Raw genomic sequence first — 24494 nt, 5'->3', positions numbered from 1 at the left:
TCGCGAGTAATTTATTTGTCAACAAATATTTGAACAACTACAGCATTAGCGAGACAAATCGAAGCATTTTGTCCCTTTTTATTCAGTTTACTGGCCGATTTGCTTCAAATCAAGCCAAACGACGATTACGAATCGGTCCAGAAAGTATAAACTAGTGATTATTTGATCTGCGCTTATTTGTGACGCAAAATGGGAAATAGCATGAGTAATTATATAATCACAACAATTCTTGTGAGACGATCTCACGGATCAATTTCGTAGGTCGAATTTCTTATTTAGGTCATCCATGAAAAAATATTATTTTTTATGCTAAGAGTATTAGTTTTTATTGTGAATATCGGTATGATTGACCCATCTTAAATATTCGTGAGACCGTTTCAGAAGAGACATACTCTTATCTAATTTATTTTTTTAAAAAAAAAGTGTTCGCCTGATCGACTTTGACTGGGACCCATGTGCAGAGTTATTGCAGCATATGCCTGCCACGTGGTCGTCGGCCAATTGTTGTTGCTCTCAATTTTTTAAAAAAGGATTTATTATTGTTACTATATATATAACTTTGTATATGTGTTTATTGAGTATTTCCCCTCAAATAATTGATCAGCAATGTCCATACCAATAGAGTTAATGCGAGATAATTCATGCCCATAATAGTTTAACTTAAATAATAGAACCAATCGTTATGACTGTAAATGGCACGTGATAATGGGTCGATATTAAAAATCGAGCGATTTATCGCTATCATCTGAAATCGAACATCTAGATATGTCACATTAAAAATACATGTGTGTGTATATCTACATGCATTACGTTTAACCATGCCTAACATTAATATTTAGAATTTTTTTTTCAACTCTAAGAAAATATATCTATCCTTTTCGGGCCCCTTTCTGTCTTCTGATGAGAGTAGTAGGTATCTTGTGAGACGATCTCATGATATCTATGATACGGGTCAACCTTACTAATCTAATATTCACAATAAAAAGTAATTTTCTTTGCATAAAAGGTAATATTTTTTCATTGATGTCCCAAATAAGAGACACGTCTCACAAAATACGACTCGTGAAAAAAGCAAAATAAACTTTTGTCAGTCGATCAAACCTATGGTCCCTTTTTCAAGAAATTAATCAAATGTACCGATGCAAATTGATCGTATACGTATATCACTGCCATAGCTGGCAGAGTTAATAGTGTATCTATTTCGTTGCGCAAAAAGAATATATCCATCGATTTCGATCGGGTCCATTTTATTTAATTTTTATTATTATTATTATTATTATTATTATTATTATTGAGTAATTGCCAATGTTTCATTCCCAGATATATCCACTTGAAAAGAATTAATATGAATTGAAGAAACATTACATGTGACCTCATCATGTATACATTATTAACATAATTTGGTTGATTATAGAAAGAGACATGTGATGTTGTTTGTTCCAATGGACTCACATGAGACGGGCCACACAATTTGATCTTTTTCTTGCAATTGTTATTTTTATTGATATTTCCATTTGATTACATCTCAAACTCTAATTTTTGAGTTAAACGTATACTAGGATGGATGATCTCTTGAGAAATTCTCGTACCTCAAAGGCTCAAACTGCTGACGTTGTTGCGTCTCTTGATCTGGTTGGTTGGACGGACCGTAAAAGAATGACATATTGACATTAGATCTTAACGATTAATAATGTCTTTGATGGTGACATGACGGTAGAGAAATGATATGACTGATCATTAAAAGATCTGAAACAGTATCAACAGCTAGATACGCACATATCCAGACTCATGAGTCTAACAATGCAATATATTAGTATCCAAATAATTACTTTGTTCTGCCATAAATATAAAGAAATAAATTCGCGTATTAACTAGCATCTATAGTTTATATTTGTAGTATAAACTCTTGGGGATTTTCACAATGTCTTTAGTTCCTAACATGTTTTAAAAAAAATGGAAATTAAGATCAGATCTTGAAACCTTAATCCCTACATAGAAAGAAGTGATTCCAAATTTTAGAATAAAATAATATACTATTTGACTTAATAAATTGTCTAACAAGCCAAGAAAATGCACAATGATTTGATTGGGAAACATCCACTATTTCTACTTTTGTCTGTAGATGCATTGTATGATTCTTGATTTGGCTTCATCAATAAAATCAAATTACAATTTAACAAAATTAATTATTCTGGCTATTAATTTTAAGTTACTTAAATCTTGCAAGTTGTCCCTCTATTCTCCACATTGTCACATGCATTGTTCCATTACTTATTGCATATATCACATAATATTATTCCAGTAATTTATGCATTTTTCCCGAATATTCTTAAAAGTTTTCGAAATTATAATCAACTTTTCTGTGCTATCTAAAAGTATAATTTGAAATTTAACCTCTGGGATTGGATGGATTTAGTCGATGCTACGCATATGAATTATGGTCTCGTAGATGTGTCATTGGGAATCGAATTATCCTCGAGACACGGTCGTATTGATTATAGTATGATTAATTAATCAGATATATATCACGCGTCAATTTTATGAGGCTGGTATCTTATTTGAATCATCCATGTCTTTTATGTCAAAATTATTACTTATTATTGTTAATATAAACATGATTGATAAAGATCCGTGAGATCGTCTCACAAGAGAACTACTATTGACTAAATCAACAATCAACTAAGAAGATGCTCCATTTGTTAGGGGGTATTTTTTCGACTCCGGTCAACTAATTTTTTTAAGAAACTGATTACCAGCAAATGCTAATAATCAACATTGGAATAAAACAAATTGCAGTTAAAAAAAAATTATTTTTTTTGACAGCAAAAAAAAAAAAAAACAAATTGCATTTAAAAAAAAATTATTTATATGTACTAAATTGATGAGAACCACCCATCTTGCGAATGCAAAACCAGTAATTTGGAGGCAATTTGGTTGCACTTTTCACCCAGCTCAATTAAAAAATTCGGAGAAAATTATTGAAATTGATTTTATTACTATTTAAAAAAAAATCAAGTTACAAAATCCTAAATGTTCTAAATACATCTTCTCATCATAGAATGACTTAAACTTCTCTACAGGTGATAGCAAAAACTCCACTATAGATAAACAAAAAAAAGAGTGAAGATCTCTTGTGAGACTGTATTATGTATTCCATAATCGTTAGACGAGTAAATCCGACACATGCTTAAAGAGAAAATTACTATTTTTAGCATACAGATATTAGTTTTATAAAATTAACCATTGAAACCGTCCTACGAGAGTTTTGTGTAAAAAAAAAAAAAAAACTATCCGAATATAAAACAAGAATCTTTTTATTTTTATTTTTATAAAAAAGATTAATGATGGAGAAATTGAGATAACAAATAGCAAATAGAAGCTTAAGGGTTCACGACAAACTAATAATTGTGATTATCATCGGCCTAAAATGCTTTAATAATTATGATTATAAAAACAATAAAAAATTTTAAATAATGCCAATTGCCATGTTGTAATATAATCAACTGAGGTTATAAGAAACATGAATAGCTGTCTGATTTCTTGTTATGGCAAAGGAAGAAACATAGAATCATGTCAAATTCTGGTTTTAGAATCTCCAACCGAACTAATTTTTTTACTGTATAATAAATATATTAATTATTATCGGAGGAATTAATCAATTAAATATGTAGATCGTGAGCTAATTGAAATCCATAAGGCATAAACTAAGTTCTAGTTTAGGTTAGTCCATAAAATTAGATGCTAATTTAAAAAATGGAATAAATTTTGAAATGAACTCTTAAGAGATAATATAACAAATATATAAAGAAACAATTCACTTACATACAACGATTTATACAATTGACGCTAAAATAAAATCTATGAATAGACGACAAGTTCGTGCACTTGCGTCCACACACACCACAGAAGCAGACGTTGCAATTTTTGCGGCGTCCGCTACTACTTTTTGTGTTTTGTGATATTTTTGTACTATTTATTTTATTTTATTGTACTCTTGAATTTTTTTTTACAAATATTAATTATAAAAAAAATCCACTAATATAGGTGTATGCATTGCATGCATATTCAGTTGATTTTTTTAATAAGTACACTTGATCATAAAAGAAAATTGAAAAATTAAATTAAAATTTAAAAAATTCTGATTTTAGAAATATTTTTTTCATAAATTAAATTTTTCATGAAAAAAATGGAACCTATAAATATGTAGCATATATATATTATATGTTCTGTGTATTCTTTTGCACAAATCGTTTTTCTATTTCTTTTTTGTGAATAATAATATTACACGTATACCTCAAATTGAATGGTGAAAACTATTTGATCCCACTCTTCATTTTTGCTGTGTGTTACATTTGTGAATTCTGATTACCGTTGAATGATGTGAATCAACACAAATGCTATAAACAAAATGGAGCTCGATTTCTAATATATATTCAACTATTTACAAAGAAATAGCCTAGACCAAGGGCCGAATCTCCAAGGTTTTGATACTCAGCATGGTGACATTTTGTACCGGAATGCGGCCTCGAAAAATATCCGGCAACCCGCAACCATTTCGCCTTCACAGTTGTTCGGTTGCAGCTGACATTGTGGCAGACGCCTCTTCCAGTGTTCTTTTCTTTTGCACGGTGGTAAATGCCTCGACAAGATCACCCTCCTCCCAATCATCGAACTCATCACTTCCAATACCGCATTCAAGTCCAGCATTTACCTAAAGGGAGCATTCCCAAGAAAAAGTGTGTCGCATTAGCATTGATAGAAGAAAACATCCGTAGAAGAACCAGTTAGCACTAACCTCTTTTACTATCTCCTTGACCCGTCTCAAGGAACCTAGGACACCAACATGAACTTCTTTGCCTTTTCTGCGCACACGAATCCCACAATCTTTCACCAGTTTTCCCTCCGTCACCATGCATCCAGCGACACGGCCACTGCCACTACTAAATACTTGCCTTATCTCTGCTGAACCAATCGGTACTTGCTCCTACAGATTTTTTTTTTAAAAAAGACATTAGTTACTGCTTTCTCAACGACACTTATAACAGGACATAAAGGGATTTATTAACAAAATTTTCGTGAAAGATGCATCACGAGCCACAAACAAGATATTTAAGATTTGAACCATCAAAATCTAGTGTTACATAATGATAGTTTAGCATGAACTGAGGATCTTCCTAATGCAGTTTCTAGAAGATCAGGCAAGTTTATACATATGTTACGTTTCAATATTTTTATCGAATTCCAGTTTTGCATGGACATTACCAATCCAGGAAACATGCCAGAAATTGATAAAATAAAAAACAGAAACTCAAAATTCGTGTTTGTCTCTCTCAACTTAAGTGCTATCTGCACCTGAAATCAGATCGACTACCAAACAAGTCCATGGATCCACTACATAACAAGAAACATATATTTTTACCCGCAGGTTTTAATACTAAACTCTCTAAAACGAATCAAAACATATGCTTACCTCAACAAGATCCAGAAGCCCCTCCATTGCATTGCGCACGTCATCAATAAGTTCATATATAACTTTATAAAGACGGATTTCAACATTTTTGTTATCTGCGTAACTCTTCACTGAACCAGGTGTTTTGACATTGAAGCCAAAAATAATAGCTTTGCTCGCCACAGCCAAATCAACATCACTGGTGCTCACATCCCCAGTAGCTTGCAGCAGGAACTTCAAAGTGATGTTTTCTTGAGGAAGCACTTGCAAAGCTTGCTTTACTGCCTCAATGGATCCCTGGTCAATATTAAATTTTTTATCTTAAACACATTATCTGTATCACAGGTTTACTCATAAATTATGTGGTCATTTCTCAATCTTGAAGACAGATGAAAAAAATAGCATTAGATGATTTAGTACAATTTCATATAATTTCAGATTTGAAAGCACATATGTCTATCTTGTTGCCTCTAGACAAACATATCTTAGCTCTTATATTTGTCAGTCTGTTGAGAAATTTGTGGATTTGCATCCGCATTTACTTTCTTCACATAGAGATTTTTTCATATCAATAAATAAAACATGTGAGAATGTTATCATACCTAGAATAAATCTTTCAGGTGAGAGCACTCATGTTCAAGGCAATAGTAAACACATAGGATTGTGTAGCCCAAATTCTTTTCGAGCTAATCACAGAATATTTAGTCCATTTGTGATTTAATATACCAACAATAGGAGAATCATTTTGGCCAGTCTAAAATAATTCGATTTTAGGTATCTGTAGGTATAAAAGAATTGCATTATCTAACTAGTCATGGTTCCAAAGCATATTGATAACCCCACCTGAACATCAACCTTCAATATTATATTGAGTTGGTGCAGATCTAATCCAGCATTCTTCCCTGATGAAACAGCAGATGCTAAAGAAGAAAGCGTAACTTTCCCATCTCCAGCCTTTTCTGTTATACGTTCATCTCGCAAATACTCTGCTCGCAACTCTGCCTTTTCTCGAGCAATATCAAGAGATGCAACGACCTCAAACTCATCACCAGCTAAAGGAACATTGCTCAATCCAAGAACCTGTCAAAGTGTTCACAGCAAATAAATTCAGTGGAAAAAAACAAAGTTAATGCTTCATGGTGTATTAGGAAATGTAAAGGTCATCTCATGAAATAATTTATTAGTTTATTGATGACATCATATATATTTTGTTATTTTAATGGTATATAAATATTTTAAAATTTAGAGTAAATAGTTAAAATATAATAATAGAGTATTTTTGGGGAGTGGAGTTGAATTAAAAGTAATGATTATGCTGGGAGATCTAAAATTGAAAGAAAATAGAGTTTTAGGAGATTGTATTGGAATATGATCACTTTATTTTATTTCCACAAACCAATTTCTCATTCCCTAAAAAAAATTCCACGTTTTCCTTTTCCCAATCAAATTTTCACTCATTTTCATGCTTCCCAATATAATCATTAGTCCTAAGTAAACAATTTCATCCTTTCCCAAAAACCTCGCACAATACAAAATATACTATTTTCACATTTTATTATAATTTATTCAACCATTTTTGACATGATTGAACACATATAATAATAACATTATTTTCTCAAATAAAAGCAAACATATATTTTATTTCCCAAAACATTCTCCCAAAAAATTTCCCATAACTATTTTCCCAAAACTCCCAAAATAAAACCAAATATTTTGGCCTTACTTAGGGAAAAAGGAACCATTTTCAAAAGGCTTCCTATATCCAAGCTTAAAAAAAAAAGAGCAACATAAGCAACTGTCATGCGATTTAAGTGATGTAAGCCGGGAGAAGGGGAGGGGTGGATTGAATTGAAGAGTGAGTAAAATTTAGCAAATGGAACACGAGAGTGAGTTAAATTACAACAGAAATCCTGTCCAACCACCCCATCAGAAAAATCAAGACACCTCCAGGTAACAACAACAGTCTGTCAAGAAAGATTGGTTTGTAACATAGGTCATGATTGGTACGTTGGAATGAAACAAGCTAGGAATAAGATCAACTTTGGAATGAAATAAGAATGACTATTTCATTCCAATGATTGGTACCAAAAGAAATGAAAAATGAATAGAATGAAATTATTTTTGATAATCAAATATTTTTTACTAAAAATCCAAAATAATAGCTACTCAAATAATAATCAATAATAATTATTGATATTCTATTAATTATTATAAAATTAACATTATCATATACTAATATTACTATTAATTTTAACATTATTATTTATTTATTAAAAATAAATATGCTTCAATAAAATATTATAATAATAATTATAGAAAATTATTTTATTTATGCTGTTTATTTTTATTATATATTTATATTTTAGTATTATCATGATTATCAACTTATTATTTTATTTATTTTAATTATGAATATTAGCATTAGTATTAAATCATCATTTTATATTATTAAACGATGATAATAATAATAATAATAATAATAATAATAATAATTAGCACATTCTTATTTTTATGATTATATTATGATTGTTATTTTAGGTACTTTTCTTTTTAAAATAATCAGATAATAATTTATTTATTATATATTATTTCATTATTACTAATATAATTATTATATTATATTTTATTTATTATAATAATAATTATAAAAATAAAATCACCTAAAAGTAATAATTATAATATATATTATTTTATTTATATTATTATTATTATTATAATTATAATTATAATTATAATTATTACCATAAATATATAAATTTAAATTAGTTAAACTAAACAAGATAGAGATTTTGTAATGTATATAAGAATGAACCGTGAGAATGACTATTCTCATTCAAAATAGATAGAATGACTATTCCCATAATATTCAAATGTCCTACCAAGTATGGGTACCGGTCCACCTTATTCTCTCTAATCAAACAAGAGGCATTTCCAACATCCGAATTGGCGTGTTCGCAAAGCTTCTAAAATATCAACTTTTCCTATTGAAATGACACCATGTACCAAAGAAAAACACGAAAAAAATATCATTTCTCACACAGTGAATCGCAAGTTGCAACAGCCATTCAAGCACATGAAATAACTGACAAAACACTCATGTGTGATTACAGTAGAAGATCATATGCAATTATCCTATTAAATAAATATACAAAGTTATGACATCGAAAATAAACATAACAACATACCTGTACTGGAATAGAAGGACCAGCTTCATCTACCTTTTTCCCCTGATCATCAAATATTGCCCGCACCTGAAATTTTTGAATAAGGAAATCTATCGGACAACAGTGGCGAATTAATACAAGACACTAAGGTTTCATGCACAAACCTTTCCAAACGCTTCACCACAAACTACTGTATCTCCTCTTCTGAGAGTCCCATTTTGCACAATAAAGGTAGCCACAGGTCCCTTGGATTTATCAAGACCTGCTTCAATCACTGTTCCTTTAGCACTCCTATCTGGATTAGCCTTCAGGTCTTGCAACTTAACAGGAACATTACAGCCAAAATTCAGAGCTATTGATATACAAATATAAACAAATAATTCAAAATATACTACAAGTATTTTCCATGTTTAATCATCCACTCTCCAAGAATCAAGCAGTAAAGTGAAGGGGAGTTTGAATACAAGGAATTGAATCACAAGTATGTTTGCCATCAACCATAATTATAAGCATATTAAGAGGTCCTCATTAGAGAAGCATATATCAAATGGGTGGAACAAAAAGGGTCAAGAATATAAACAAATGGAATAGCGACATATACTGAGAACCTAAGAGCTAATACTGTCATAAGCAAAAGAATAGAGTCTCAAGTACCTCAGCAACAAGCATGACAGTTTCCAGTAAATCATCTACATTCTCTCCCTTAAGAGCACTTATCTGGGATGAATGATTGAGTATTAGCATCTATGCAAAAAAAAATTTAAGCCTCACACAGAATCCCAAGACTGTTATGTCACCTTGACCATTGGTACGTCGCCACCCCACTCTTCAGGCATCAAACCAATGGAAGAAAGTTCTTGTAGAACTCGATCTGGGTTAGCTCCATCCTTATCTATCTAGAATAAGGGGAAAGAAAATCAAAAGTTCTGGGAAAAAAGAAAGTACCACGGAAACTTATAATTATCAATGAGCGTCAGTATTAAGATACCTTGTTTATAGCTACCACAATTGGCACCCCAGCCGCTTTGGCATGGGCAACAGCCTCACTTGTTTGAGGTCGGATTCCATCATCAGCTGCCACTACAATGATGGCAATGTCTGTCACTCTGGCTCCACGAGCTCTCATTGCCCCAAATGCCTGTATAAATATATTTGATGAATAAAATACAAGTTTACATGATTAAGCACTAAGCCTCATTAAAGTGATCCAGTGGCACTCTTTTTAGAGCATGTATCATATATTGAGAGAACAAGAAAGGAAAACTGCAATAGTACCAGAATAAGACAGAGAAAAAATTACCTCGTGTCCAGGAGTATCAAGAAAAACACATGTTTGTGGCTTGCCATCTATAGGTACTTGAACCTTATAAGCCCCAATTCCTTGTGTTATCCCACCAGCTTCAGATGCTGCCACCTACAATGTACAAGAGTTAGCACTGATTTTCCTAGCAACTGCACTCATAAAAGTAGAGCATGTTCACAAACATGCATCAAATCGTCAGACTTGACAGTGATAAGTCATATTAGCCATTACAAAGCCTTCAAATTGCATGCATACCTTGCTCTTCCGTATGTAATCCAAAAGCGTCGTCTGCATGAGAACAAACCTGTTAGATGGAGCTTGCATGCATTGAGCTATCAATTCAAATACCAAAGAACAAAAATGATGCAGTTCCTAACCTTTCCATGATCAACATGACCCATTATGGTCAAAACAGGAGGTCTATCTTTTAAGTTGTCAATGTCGTCTTCATCAAAAATCTCTTTCTTTTTTGCCATGTCTTCCACCCTCACAGGGGTAGCATCAATGACTTCCACCTCATATTCTCTGCATACCATCTTTACCATGTCTTTGCTCAGCTTCTGAACACCATCAGGTTTAATTCCTTTGGAGTAGAAATACCCAAGAATTTCACCTTCACTGACGACCAAGTTGTAGGCCAACTCTTCGATCAACATGCCATCTTCACCAACTTCCATCATTTCTACTTTAACAGGAGCAGCGTCTTGGGCTGCTCGGAGTCTAGCAGCTTTTCGGCTTGCTTTACTCCATTTTCTTCCTTTTCTCAAAGTGGCAGCCCCAGGAATGGAAACATTGAGTTCTGATGCATCCTCGTCAAGAATTTCATTGTCATCATTAACCATGCGTCTTCGAGACCCTTCCCTGCCACTTTTTTTTCGAAATTCATCCTTAAATTTTCCAGGTACAGGGCTCTTCCCTGGCTTTGGAGGGGCTAAAACAGCTTGAGCAATCACAGGATCAACCACAGGTTTCTTAGCCGCAAATTTGTCTATTAAAATTGGTTTGCGCTCTTTCATCTTCATGCCCGCATCAGACTCATCAGAAACAGGAGACTTGGCAGCTGCGTTAACATCCTTCAAGACAACGGGTTTATTGAGAAAAGGCGGGGGAGCTACAGAGGGTTTTGCCTGTAACTTTGGCTGAACTTTCTGAGGAGGCTGGGGGACCCTAGGTGGAGAAAAAGACCGAGATCCAGTCACCTCTCCTCCACCTATTATTTTAGGTTCCTGTTTCGGAGGTTCCTTCACAACTTTTTGCACATTCGTCACTGGATTACCCTTCCTCCAAACGCTCTTCACAGTCTTATACTTGTCCATCTCATTAACCATTTTGCCGTTTTTTTGCTTGGATATTTCATTCTTTGACTGATTATTCATTGGCGTATCCGCCATCTTGCCAGTCTCTAGCTTTTCTGCCTTCTCCAACACCTCCCCCAGTGACTCGATCATCTTACTTCTCTCATTGTCATTCACATTCTTATTGCCTAAACCTTCGCGAAGTCTGGGCTCATCCCAAGACATACTCTGGAGGGGTTCAATTCCCGATTTTAGAACCGGCCTGGGGGCTGCCCTCAGAAATGTCTCATTGCCATTGTCTTTACCATCTGCGTACGTGGAATCAAGAGAAACCGAATTACCTTGTTCTGCAACGTAATTAGTACTTAAAGAAAATCTACAAACACCAGCAGACCTCCATCTCTTACCAATCCAAAACCTTCTACAACTACAAAGGTTCCTGTGAAAAGATACCCTGCTAACTAGACAAACAGAACCATCAAAATTACCAAAAGACTTCACATTCACGCTTCCCAAATTCGTCAGGGAAGCTAAACAAGTCATTGTCAAAGCTTATGCACCATTAACCATCCACGGGAACCTTTTTCAGTATCAATCAGCACTTGAACATAAACCAATGAAATCTTCCAACACCCAACAAAAACAAAAATATGTAAAGATATCCAACCTTTATATCAGGCCTCCACACCCTCCGCTCACCAATATCGTTCAACCCGGCAAAGAAAATCCAGCAATTGGAGAAACCCACTTCAGAAAGGCGTCAATTACATACGAGGAGTCAAAAATTGACAGTATATACCTACGAGCTTCGGAGTGAGTAGCTACCAATGTTAGATTTGGCAACAGTAGTTTCACGAGATAGGAAAATAGCAAGGGAACAGAGATGGGTTGAGTTGTGCTTGTGTGGCTATTTCTTTTCCTGTCAATTTTTGGTTACAATTTGCATGATAAGGCTTTGGCTGAGATTTCCGATTTTCGTTTTTCTTCCTCCCATTTTTTCCATTCCTTACACATCGTTTTTTTCTTTTATCGTTTTTTGTCCTTCGTCTATCACTACAACATTTTCCTATACCACAATTTTTCTCAGCCTCACATTATCCACTTTACGTGTCTCGCTCCTCTCGTGTCAAATGTGATATTCTTCATTTGTTCCTAGTTTTATTTTTTTATTTTTCAAAAATATTACACAAAAACTCCTACGAGAGTCTTCAATAGATACGATGAACTCGTACCAAAATATCATAGTTCAATCCCTCCCTTCATATGTCATATCTGTTTTGTAAGCTACTGCGTTGAATATTTAGGTTTTACCAAAATTAGCGACGGCGGGTTCTCAAAGTTAAAAAAAACTAACATGAGACTATCTCAAAGATCAATTTTGTGGCTTCAATCCGACATTGTTCATAAAAAAAAATTTACTTTTATATTAAAAACATTTTTTTTTTGTAAATATGAATTATAAAGTTATAAGTCCATCGGATCGTTTAACAGGAGACTTACTCAAAAAAACTAAAAACTATAGCCCGAGACGACGTGTTTTTAGGTGGTGTGGTAAATTTTTTTCCGCGGATCTATTTATGAAAATTATTCTCACGGAATTTGCAAAAGCTTTTATAATTCTAACACACCAAAAAGCAAAAAACCTCTAAATCCAAACTTCCTACATCAAATTCACCAATTCAATCCGTGAGAGATCCGACTCTGAATATGGGCTGATTTGGCCTGTGCCCGAAAACAAACACCGGCCGGCCCAAACGTATGTTGGGCCTTGATTTCTGCTCCTAATAACTTAGCTGATCACGTGCCGACCAATCCCCATCTCCAATCGTGTCTTCTATCTAATTTTACACATTTTAGGAAATTATACCCATGAGGGGAAGATTGCAAATAATACAAATACACCCTTTGTACAATATTACACAAACGCAAAAATGTTTGAAAGAAACATATATTCCTTGCCAAAACTTAGCCATCAGTTAAATATAATTCCGCACTTTTATTGGTACAATGATCGATTTTTCCAAACATATTTATTGTTAAGTAAGTCTTTAGCAATCCAAAAATAATACTTTTAACGTAAAAAAAAAATATCTGATTGAATTAGATTTTTTGTATTCATAATTTAGAGAATGTTCATATATACACAAAAATTCGAATAGAAATCGAGATGTCTCAAACTTGAAACTTTATTTTATAAGACAAAAACTTATGTGAGACGGTCTCACGATTTCTTATTTGGCTCATCCATTAAAAAGTATTACTTTATTTTGAATATCGGTATGATTAACTCGTCTCACAAATAAAAATTCATGAGATCGTCTTACAATCCTGCTCATTTTATAAATACAATATATCTATATTCAAAACATAAAATTATTTGTTATGTGTTGTTATTATATAATAAAAATCAATAAACAACAAAATGCATATAATATGATAATATATAATTTCCAGTGTTTAATTTTAGATGCACATGAATCTCACTACACTCTGCTCTCGGCTCGGTCTCTTTCTCGCGGTACGTAACCGAAGTGGAAAGAGGACACACACAAAATTCGCTGCATATACGTATGCACAGGGACATCATGAAGGACGAGGCTATAAGCTCCACCGGTGACCCGCTGTTGCCGCCCAGATCTCCTCCCCCTACTCCGACTCCCGCCGCCAGGTGAATTTACTTGACTGCCCTCGCACGCCCTTTCTGCTCCCAGTGTTTATCACGCTTTGTGGGTTTTTTTTTTCTTCAGAAAGTAGTGAGTGATCAATTAAGTTTGAGAAGGTGATTGAGTTGTCTGTTTAGATGTTTTTTCCGTTCTATTTTGAAGATTTGTGGTTTTAGAGCATGAGCTTTTTGCTTGTGTGTGGAGTTTCTTGGTGATCTTTGGATTGATTTAGTTTGATATGGGGTTTTTTTGCGTTTTGATACAAATTCAGCTTTTTGGTTTTCGATTATTCTGAACAATTAAAGCTAACATGAATTCCATTTGGTCGACTCTTAAGATAAAACCTTGTAGTCTGAGAGGAATTTTTCATTTCTTTTTACCCTTTCCTCAACTTGTGTCCAGGATCTCTTAAATGGGTAACTTTTAATGTCAAAACGGAGATTGAAGTTAATTGCATATGGTGATATTTCAAGTTTCATGATTTCTTAAAACGATCAGGTGTGGCTTTGTTGTCATTTTTAGTTATGCTTTAACTAAGACAAACTTTGACACGCATTTGGAATGAGTTTTCAAAGTTTGCTCATAGTTTGTTGAGAAGCTTTGCTCCTCAGTTATTTGGTGAAGGAGTGGGTTCTTTGCCTAAAGCCCTGATCTGACCGTGTTGGGGAGATTGATGGTGAATTGTTGAAAAAGGAGGAGATGAATTTGGCTATATATTCTCGTTAAGATTGCATTTATTGAATAGTTTGAGTGCAAGCTACTAGCTTTCTCGAATTGACTATGGTTTTTCTTCATCATTAATTAATATATGTTTTGCTATTTTCTTTAATCAGTTCCGCTGGGGCATCATCTCCTGCTGTTCCAATCAATGCTGGAAGCACAGACTGGTTTGATCAAGGGCAGAATTCGAAAGGGGGATCCCTTTCTCGTGCAGGTTCACAGCGCATGTACACATCTTTGAGCACGAGTGCTGGTGGTTCTGCTCTTGGTTCTTCGCAGCCTTCCTGCAGGCCCTGGGAAAGGGGTGATCTACTAAGGCGCCTGTCGACATTCAAACCTTCTAATTGGTTTGGAAAGCCTAAGGTTCTCACTTGCTTGCTTCGCTATGTTGTGGTTGGCATATTAAAAGTCCTGGTCTTTTTCTCATACTTCTCATACTGTCAATTGACCGTGTTTTGCCCTTTTCATTTAATATTTCTTATTTGTGAAATTGCATTTAGAAACGTGCATTATTTGATTAAGTAAACTTTGATACAGACTATAATTGTAATTAATTACAACAAACCTAACATGTCAAAGTTTTCCAAATTTCTTCTTATTTACATAATTATATTGTCAAGATGACGAATTCTTACCTTACAGATGAGTTGAACTCGGCACAATTGTGGCTTCTAAGCATAAGCTACTTACTGTTTTTCCCTTCTCACTTCATATTTATTATTTGTGAAACTTGGAGATTCAGAAATATATATTATTGATTTGTAAACGATAAAAGAGATAAATTTTTACACAGGCTGTGATGCATGACTGTAAACTGAAACAAATCAAATAACAATTCTAACACAGTTAGGATCGTCATAATTAATTATAACGATCCTAATGTGATAGAATTTCCAACATTTATCCTTATTTACATTACTACATTGTTGAGGGGGTGATTGTTTACCTTTTAGATAAGTTGAACTAGGCACAATTTTGGATACAACCATAGGATCCATGTAATGAGTATAAGAAATCACCAATTATATGCCAGAATGATTTGACAAGTATTGTTTCCTCAGCATATTGTTTCATTTGTGTAAGTTGGAAACTATGTGGTCTCAAAAGAGAGATTCGAAGTGGGAATAGATTGGTGGTTTTGGTCCGAATCTAGTGAGGATATTTGTTAGGATGTGGAAAATCAAGTGATTTTGTCTTGGTCAATGAGGAAAACATCAGATACGTTTCTAGTTCTGTTAGGCTTGCAGAAAATATTACTTTGGAAGTAGGATGATCTACACGTGTAGTTCAACTGTCCTTGTGTTTGGGGCACACGAAGATACTAATTTCTAGTGAACTTAGCAGATTAAAAATTACAGGGACAGATGGAAAATTAGCACTCTCCCATTAAATTCCATTTTGACGTGGTCTTCTCCACGTATAGTGTTCCTTTATGCTAGCCTATTTTTTCTGTGTTCCGTTTTTTATCCCTGAATTTTTTTTTTTATCAACCTTGATTCAGGCTGCTGGTTCTCTGGACTGCGCCCGAAGAGGCTGGGTGAATGCAGGAGTTGATAAAATTGAATGCGAATCTTGTGGTGCAATTTTGAAGTTTGTTTCATCAGCAACCTGGACTCCTTCTCAAGGTGATTCATGCTGTTAGTTTTTTACTATATAGATGCCTCAAATATGCAAGATTTAAGATTGTTATTCAGACTCTGTTGTTGGTAGTAGACCAGGTTCAAGTATATTACGACGTCCGAGGATTCATTTGAGAAAGTTTTCTACAATTTGATGATCTCAATCTGAATCATAGAAGTTATATTACTTATTAGATATTGAACATATATCTGCCAAGTCCAATTACTTTATATATATTGAAAATTCATAAGTCCTCCGACAAAAGGAAGGAGGAAAAAGGAGAAGTATTTGATCTACGTGATATTTGATGATTTATTGTGCAAGTTCTTGGCTAAAACTATTCTCACAATTTTGGGAATCAGTTTTCTGTGATTATTCTCTTAGATGTATAACCGACTCTAAGGGTTTCGAACCAGTCAAACAATCATCATGGAGGAAGTTCATATGGGCGTAGCAACATAAATGTATTTAAGCCTAAATTTTCTGGTAATCATTAGCTGTATTTATGTATAATTCCTGAAATGTCGGACATTGTCTGGTGATGGTTGTCTTGAAGATTTTTAGATTTTTTGCACCAAATTGGCTTGCCTTTTGGTTTGTAACATCGAATTTCTTTGAGTTTCCCTTTATAACATAGTTTCAAGATTCCAGTGGTCTACAAAAGTACTGTGAGGATAAGGGATGGACTTTTATGTTTATATCTTCCACCCAAGTTTTGTTATCATATGAATCATATTAATCAAGGATATTCTCGTTCTGTGTTGCTCGTTATATTTCTTAGCAATTCATCATCATCTTTACCCTTTAGTAGACATCTGTTGCTTCTTTTAGCAGACACAAGATTTTTTTGTTGCTGTAATTACTCACTGCTCTACTCTCATCTTTCTGTCTTCTGTGGTAGCTGGTGGAGCTGGGGAAGAATTTGCCAAGAAACTTGATGAAGGGCATAGAGTTACTTGTCCATGGATAGGAAACTGCTGTGCAGATAGTTTAGTGCAGTTCCCTCCAACTCCACCATCAGCACTTATTGGTGGTTACAAGGACCGTTGTGATGGATTACTCCAGTTTACCTCACTTCCGGTTGTGGCTGTATCTGCGATTGTGCGAATGCAGGCATCAAGGGGCCCTGAAATTGATCGTTTAATGGCTCACTCCCTGTTTTCAGGCAGTGAATCTGGCATTAAGTTGGAGATTTTATTAGGAGCTGACAACTCCAGAGAAGATTTTTTCACATACACTCGAGTAATTAATGAATGGAGTTTTAGGGTTAATTTTTTTTATAAGCTCTTCCCGACGAATAGCTTTTGATTGACGTTATGCTAATATTGTAGGCTCAGAAGTTGATAAGCCTGTGTGGATGGGAGCCGAGGTGGCTTCCAAATGTTCAGGATTGTGAAGAACATTCTGCTCAGTCAGATAGAAATGGATACTCAATTGGTCCATCAAAATATCGCGGTCCTCCTCGCGATCCTGGCCGTGGAAAAAAAGCATTATGTTCTTCCTCTAAAAAGGATAACAAAATAAATGAAATGACTGTTAACAAGTTTAAAGGTGTATCAAGATCCCCTTTGTTGGATTGTAGCTTATGTGGTGCAACAATTAGAATCTGGGACTTCCGCACTGTCTCACGCCCTGCTTGTTATGTTCCCAATAATATTGAGGTTCCTGAAACCAGCAAGAAGATGATACTGACGCGTGGAATAAGTGCAGCAAGTGGCATTAGTGGATGGGTTGCTGCAGATGGTACCGGAAAAGAGCATGCAGAGGACCCTGATGAGGCTGAAACTGATGAAGGAAAATCATTGTCAAATATCGGAGTGGATCTGAATCTCACTATATCAGCTGCGGTGTCATCTTCACAGTTGAACATGGCCGTTATGTCTAATCAATACCAAGATGTGCATATAGGCAGAGATTTATTGATCAGTCAGCCCTCTAGCAGTGAGGTTGGAGATCGTGCTGCCTCATATGAATCACGCGGTCCCAGTTCTCGCAAGCGGAACTTAGATGAAGGTGGTAGCACAGTTGACATTCCACCATTATTTATGCAACAGGCAGATAGCATCGAAGGGACTGTCATTGACCGTGATGGTGATGAAGTCGATGATGGTAAACAGTACTCTGCTGGCCCTTCAAAGCGTTCTCGTGGCTCTGATATCATTGAGCCCCGCATGTCATCATACACTAAAGTTTCTTCTGGTGCTGGTCCTAGCCAGTTGTTTGGTTTTGATTTAGGTGATTATGCTCCTAAAGATGAATTTTTTGACCTTGGACACAATCAGGTAATTGGTAATCCATCCACTAGAGATTCAACACGTGCCTCCTCTGTTATTGCTATGGACACTATCTATCACAGTGCAGATAATGATTCTATGGAAAGTGTTGAAAACTTTCCAGGAGACTTTGACGACATACATTTACCTTCTACATCTACGGCCAAGAACACAGATCCCCTTGAGACATCTGAATTGAACTACAGTAATCAAGCACAGCAGAGTACTTGCCCAGCTGTTGTAAGAAGTGCTGGTGAAATGGTTGTTAGCAGCACGAACGAAGAAGAAGTCGTGAATGCAGATACTGCTACTGCACAAGGGAGAGATGGTCCCAGCTTTGGAATTAGTGGAGGAAGTGTTGGAATGGGCGCTAGCCATGAAGCTGAAATTCATGGAACGGAAGCTTCTGTCTACCGAATTGATAGCATTGTTGCTGATGTAGAACCTGTTGCTGAGATAACAGATGCCCAGGGTCAGACAGGGGAATTTGCTCCAGATCCCGGGGTAATGGGTGATTTTGTACCTGAGGAAATGGATCGCGAGGATCCTCATGGTGATAGTCAGGATCTGATGTCTCGATCTATAGGAAGGGCGGATAGTGGCTCCAAAATCATTGGCTCGGCCAAGGCAGAATCTGTTGAGAGTGGTGAAAAGACCAGTAGCATGAGGGCCACTCCCCATCAGAACAGTCCCCATCCTTCTGTTTCTTGCAATGCCATTTTATGCTCTGGGTTTGAATTATCCAAGGAAGAAGTTACCCAGGCTGCCAAAACAACTGATGATGGTGGATATGTTGAATCTGGCTATTTGGTTGCAAGTGGGACGGGTATGTTGTGAAGCTTTTGATGAATGAGCTTAACTGCTGCCTGTGTAATATATTGATCTGATTTTTGTAGGATTCTGTTGATAATAGAATCAATTATCTTCACGTTTTAAGGCAGCCAATTTTTACTTTTTTTAAAAAAAGTGATTGCTGGTGGTGGGTTCCACTTTCTGGATACTCTGTGCTGTGTTTGGTGTATGATCCCGATCTTCTGCATCATGCTTGTGAATGGTTGCGCTAAAGCCAATTCTTCATATGCTTCAGTTATCATTTGCTTACTTTTCATATTATCATGCTAATTTTAGGAACCTTTATATCTGTAGTAGTTCAACCTTAGTAACGAGGTGTTTTGTTAATTTGGATTGTTGTTAGGGCCTCCCAATGGCGAAAGTAACTATGATGAAGCCATTGAATTCGATCCAATTAAGCATCATAATTACTTCTGTCCTTGGGTGAACGGTAATGTTGCAGCAGCAGGGTGTGGTAGCAGTAGCGGCTCTAGTTCCACCGCTGGTTCTTTAGCGCTTTGTGGTTGGCAGCTGACTTTAGACGCTTTGGATGCTTTCCAAGCACAGGGAAACATTCCGGTCCAAACAGTGGAGTCAGAATCAGCGGCTTCCATGTATAAGGTTTGAAAAATCCTCTTTTTGGTCTGCTTGCTGTTCCCCATCTATTTATAGGACCTGTAAAAATTTCGAGAAATTACATATCTATTTCTCAAAATGATAGGATGTGAAAATAGAAATTTGCATACACCATACTTATCTGGGGTCTCTCTCTTCATGTTATTTACTCCACGTTCTTCATTTGCCTGCATTAATGATTCGATTTTTTAGCCTTTTAAAACTGGATTCTGAAAATTATATATACTGTCGAGTCTGTCTTAACCAGGCCTTTCTATATGTCATCATCCTCGTATTTGTGGGAAACTACTTGATCACCAGGCACAACTTGCAGGATGACCATCTAGCTCCTGGTCGGAAACTCTTGGCTCCCCAGTCTCTCAGCAAGAACCGTGGCAAAAAATGAATTTGGATCAAAGATGCAGAACTTGGTAACATCCTCGTCACTGAATAACTACTCAGTGAAAAAAACTAGATAAAAAAAAACCGAATTATTTTCTTAAATAATCCACTAACCATCCTCTCTTTTGCCTTAATTTTACCTTTTCTTTTGTCTGCCGTTGCATTGCAAGGTAACTAGTGCCACAACTGTACATCAAATATTTGTTGCATTTAATTTGTAGAGAAGCATGATGAATATAATTTTTACGTGCTTGCAGTTAGTGATTATCAGACATCAATCGGAGCTCGTGACGTCTAGAAGTTATCTGTTGCTTTCGTGGTTTTTTCTTCAGTCGAAACCAAGATTTGATCAACTGTTATTTGTTTCAGATACAAGGGACCCTTGTCCCTCACCCCATCTCAATTGCTTATTTTCTTTTGATTCTGGAGCTTTGTCAATAAAAGTTTGGTGTATTCTTCAACTAGGGAGAGACATGCCACTTGTTTTTGTGAACTGTAATCCAAGACTCCTGGTTTCAATCCCCAAGTATTTGTACGATTTTATTTAAAATATGAAGATATTTTTTTGCTGTAGTTTCGCTGTCCGTATTTTTTTATGTTCTTTTATAAAAATGTAATTTTTATGACAATTGTAGGCTCGATATTGTTTTTACAAATCAAGCATTTTTCTGAAACTTCCATCTATTAGCTCAAAAAATTAATTTTGAGCTAAAAATTGATTATATATTTATATATGTTGTGAAAAAGTAAAAATTTATGGTAAAAAGTAAAAATCTCAAACTCTCAAAATTTATCAAATTACACACTTTATAATATTTTTCTCTCTATTCAATTGTGTTTTTTTTTTCACAAATGAGAGATCTATTTATAGAGTTTCATTACACATAATCAAAAAAATAAAATACATCATTACCTACATCATCACACACAAATTTCTAATTTTACAACTCTTATTTTCAACATTCAAATATTCAACTATTACTTTTCCATATTCAAATCATTTATTTTCAACACTCCCCCTTGTGATGATGATCATGATACGATGATGTCTTCATTATGTGTTTTGTACTACCTCGTTAAAAACCTTACTTGGAAAAACCCATTGGGATAAAAACCATAGTAAGGGAAAAAGAGTGCAGTCACGTAAACTCCCCCTGATGTTGACATAAACAATTCTTCACAAATTTCGTAGATTGCGCATCCCAATATTATATATGTGCTTTCTGAATATTGACGTAGGAAGTGCCTTTGTGAAGAGATCTGATGAGTTTTCACTTGATTGAATGTGACGAACATCAATACATTTATTCTTCTCTAGCTCCTTGGTGAATGCGAAGAACTTAGGAGGAATATGTTTAGTTCTGTCGCTTTTTATGTATCCTTCTTTCATTTGAGCAACACATGCAGCATTATCTTCATATAGTATCACAGGCTTCTCATCGAATGATAATCCGCATGAAATTTGGATATGTTGGGTCATTGATTTTAACCACACACATTCACGACTTGCTTCATGTAGTGCAATAATCTCGACATGATTTGATGAAGTTGTTATGATCGTTTGTTTCTGTGAACGCCAAGATATTGCAGTGCCTCCACGAGTAAATACATATCCAGTTTGGGAACGTGCCTTGTGTGGATCAGATAAGTATCCAGCATCAGCATAACCAATTATACTTGGATTAGCATCTTTTGAATACAAAAGTCCCAAGTCTGTCGTTCCTCGTAGATAACGGAATATATGTTTAATTCCGTTCTAGTCTCTCTTTGTTGGATATGTGCTAAATCTTGCCAACAGATTCACGGCAAAAGATAAATCAGGCCTTGTACAATTTGTAAGGTACATAAGGGCACCGATGACACTTAGATAAGGTACTTCTGGACCAAGAATATCTTCATCATCTTCACATGGACGGAATGGATCTTTTTCTATGTTTAATGATCTAACAACCATTGGAGTACTTAAAGGATTTGATTTATCCATATTAAAACGTTTAAGGATCTTTTCTGTATAATTTGTTTGGTGAACAAACATTCCATACTCTTTTTGTTCAATTTGTAAACCCAGACAATACTTGGTTTTTTCAAGATCCTTCATTTCAAATTCTTCCTTCAAGTATGACACAACTTCTTGAATTTCTTTATTCGTTCCAATGATGTTTAAATCATCAACATATACATCAATAATTACGCATCCGGATATTGTTTTCTTAATAAAAACACAAGGGCATATTGAATTATTTACATATCTCTTTTTCATCAAGTGATCACTTAGTCGATTGTACCACATTCGACCTGATTGCTTTATCACATATAATGATCTTTGTAATTTCACAGAATAACATTCTCTGGGTTTTGAACTTTGTGCTTCAGGCATCTTAAATCCTTCAGGGAATTTCATATATATATTACTATCAAGTGATCCATATAAGTAAGATGTAACAACATCCATAAGGCGCATTTCTAAATTTTCATATACCGCCAAGCTAATCAAATACCGAAACGTAATTGCATCCATCACAGGAGAATACGTTTCTTCATAATCAATTCCAGGCCTTTGAGAAAAACCTTGTGCAACAAGTATAGCTTTATATCTTACTATTTCATTTTTCTCATTTCGCTTTCGAATAAAAACCCATTTGTATCCAACAGGTTTTACACCTTCAGGTGTAAGGACTATAGGTCCAAAAACATTACGTTTATTTAGCGAATCTAATTCAACCTGGATGGCATCTTTCTATTTTATCCAATCCTGCCGATTTTTACAGTCACCAAAATATTTTGGTTCATTATCTTCGTTATCATTTATGATGTCGATTGCCACATTATAAGAAAATATATCATCAATTTCATCTATATCTTTTTGGTTCCATATTTTTCCAGTATTAATGTAATTGATAGAGATTTCATGATTCTCGTCAGTTTGTGGTTCTGACAGAACATTTTCATCATCATGTGTTTCTTCAGGAACACCATTCTCTATTTTGTGATCATTATGTGTTTCTTCAGAAACATCATTCTTTATTTTGTGATCATCGTGTTTCTCTATGGATTTTCTTTTTCGAGGATTTTTATCCTTGGAACCGACTGGCCTTCCACGCTTTAGGCGTTTAATGACATCATGAGTATCTTCCATTTGTTTCTTTGGAATTTCAATTCGAGCAGGGGCATTTGCAGCATGTATATATGATTTAGTTACCCCCCTTTTTGTGTCTGCAAATGCATCTGGTATTTGATTTGCTATTCTTTGCAAGTGTACAATTTGTTGTACATCTTTTTCACATTGTTTTGTTCTTGGATCCAGATGTAACAATGATGATACATACCATGTAATTTCCTTTTTGGTATGTTTCTGTTCTCCCCCTAACATTGGGAAGATTTCCTCATTAAAATGACAATCAGCAAAACGTGCTGTGAACACGTCGCCTGTCTGAGGTTCAAGATATCGAATGATTGATGGACTATCATAACCGATATAAATTCCAACCTTTCTTTGAGGTCCCATTTTCTTTCGTTGTGGTGGTGCAATAGGCACATACATCATACATCCAAAAATTCTCAGATGAGAAATGTCTGGTTCTTTACCAAATGCAAGCTGTAATGGGGAGTATTTATGATATGCACTTGGTCTGATGCGAATTAATGAAGCAGCATGTAAAATTGCATGCCCCCATATAGAAATAAGGAGCTTTGTTTTCATAATCATTGGTCTAGCAATCATTTGCAGACGTTTAATCAATGATTCAGCCAATCCATTCTGTGTATGTACATGAGCAACATGATGCTCAACAATGATTCCCATAGACATACAATAATCATTGAAAGTCTGAGAAGTAAATTCACCAGCATTATCAAGTCTAATTTTCTTGATTGTATAATCGGGAAACTGATTCCTCAATTTTATTATTTGAGCAAGTAATCTTGCAAATGCAACATTTCGAGTTGACAATAAACATACATGCGACTATCTGCTGGAGGCATCAATCAATACCATAAAGTATCTGAGTGGTCCACAGGGTGGATGGATTGGTCCACAAATATCATCCTGAATACGTTCAAGAAACATTGGTGATTCAGTTTGGATTTTGACTGGTGATGGTCTTATAATAAGTTTTCCAAGAAAACATGCTTTACATTGAAACTTATTATTCTGAAAGAT

At 35.0% G+C, this 24494-nt stretch overlaps 2 protein-coding genes across 2 annotated transcripts; one reads left to right on the top strand and one right to left on the bottom strand.

Annotated features, from left to right (window-relative positions):
- Positions 1-4304: 4304 nt before the first annotated feature.
- Positions 4305-12234, bottom strand: LOC140838508 (translation initiation factor IF-2, chloroplastic-like). Its single transcript, XM_073204868.1, has 12 exons — positions 10294-12234; positions 10172-10204; positions 9914-10027; positions 9602-9751; positions 9411-9509; positions 9268-9330; positions 8778-8933; positions 8635-8700; positions 6293-6529; positions 5471-5746; positions 4796-4984; positions 4305-4711 (listed from the first exon to the last, which is right to left on the bottom strand). Exons 1-12 carry the CDS (start codon positions 11752-11754, stop codon positions 4562-4564), a joined length of 2994 nt encoding a protein of 997 aa, XP_073060969.1. The 5' UTR covers positions 11755-12234; the 3' UTR covers positions 4305-4561.
- Positions 12235-13672: 1438 nt separating this feature from the next.
- On the top strand, positions 13673-20908 carry LOC140838507 (uncharacterized). Its single transcript, XM_073204866.1, has 8 exons — positions 13673-13879; positions 14708-14957; positions 16096-16219; positions 17116-17456; positions 17546-19313; positions 19683-19939; positions 20268-20364; positions 20593-20908. The coding sequence occupies exons 1-7, from the start codon at positions 13782-13784 to the stop codon at positions 20337-20339; spliced, it is 2910 nt and encodes a 969-aa protein (XP_073060967.1). The 5' UTR covers positions 13673-13781; the 3' UTR covers positions 20340-20364; positions 20593-20908.
- Positions 20909-24494: the final 3586 nt, after the last annotated feature.

The sequence above is a fragment of the Primulina eburnea genome, chromosome 8, assembly GCF_022965805.1.
Source record: "Primulina eburnea isolate SZY01 chromosome 8, ASM2296580v1, whole genome shotgun sequence".
Lineage (NCBI taxonomy): Eukaryota > Viridiplantae > Streptophyta > Magnoliopsida > Lamiales > Gesneriaceae > Primulina > Primulina eburnea.
Note: the sequence above shows the minus strand (reverse complement) of the source record. Positions and strands in the feature narration are given on the sequence as shown.

Bases quoted from the DNA above. Each gene is read 5' to 3' on its own strand.
- LOC140838508 (XM_073204868.1), bottom strand. From the start codon at position 11,754: ATGACTTGTTTAGCTTCCCTGACGAATTTGGGAAGCGTGAATGTGAAG. The intron at 10,205-10,293 runs GTTAGGAACTGC...GTTCTCATGCAG, and splicing joins GTCATGTTGATCATGGAAAG to ACGACGCTTTTGGATTACAT. The intron at 9,331-9,410 runs GTGACATAACAG...CATTCATCCCAG, and splicing joins GCGACGTACCAATGGTCAAG to ATAAGTGCTCTTAAGGGAGA.
- LOC140838507 (XM_073204866.1), top strand. From the start codon at position 13,782: ATGCACAGGGACATCATGAAGGACGAGGCTATAAGCTCCACCGGTGAC. The intron at 17,457-17,545 runs GTAATTAATGAA...CTAATATTGTAG, and splicing joins ATTTTTTCACATACACTCGA to GCTCAGAAGTTGATAAGCCT. The intron at 19,940-20,267 runs GTTTGAAAAATC...CACAACTTGCAG, and splicing joins CAGCGGCTTCCATGTATAAG to GATGACCATCTAGCTCCTGG.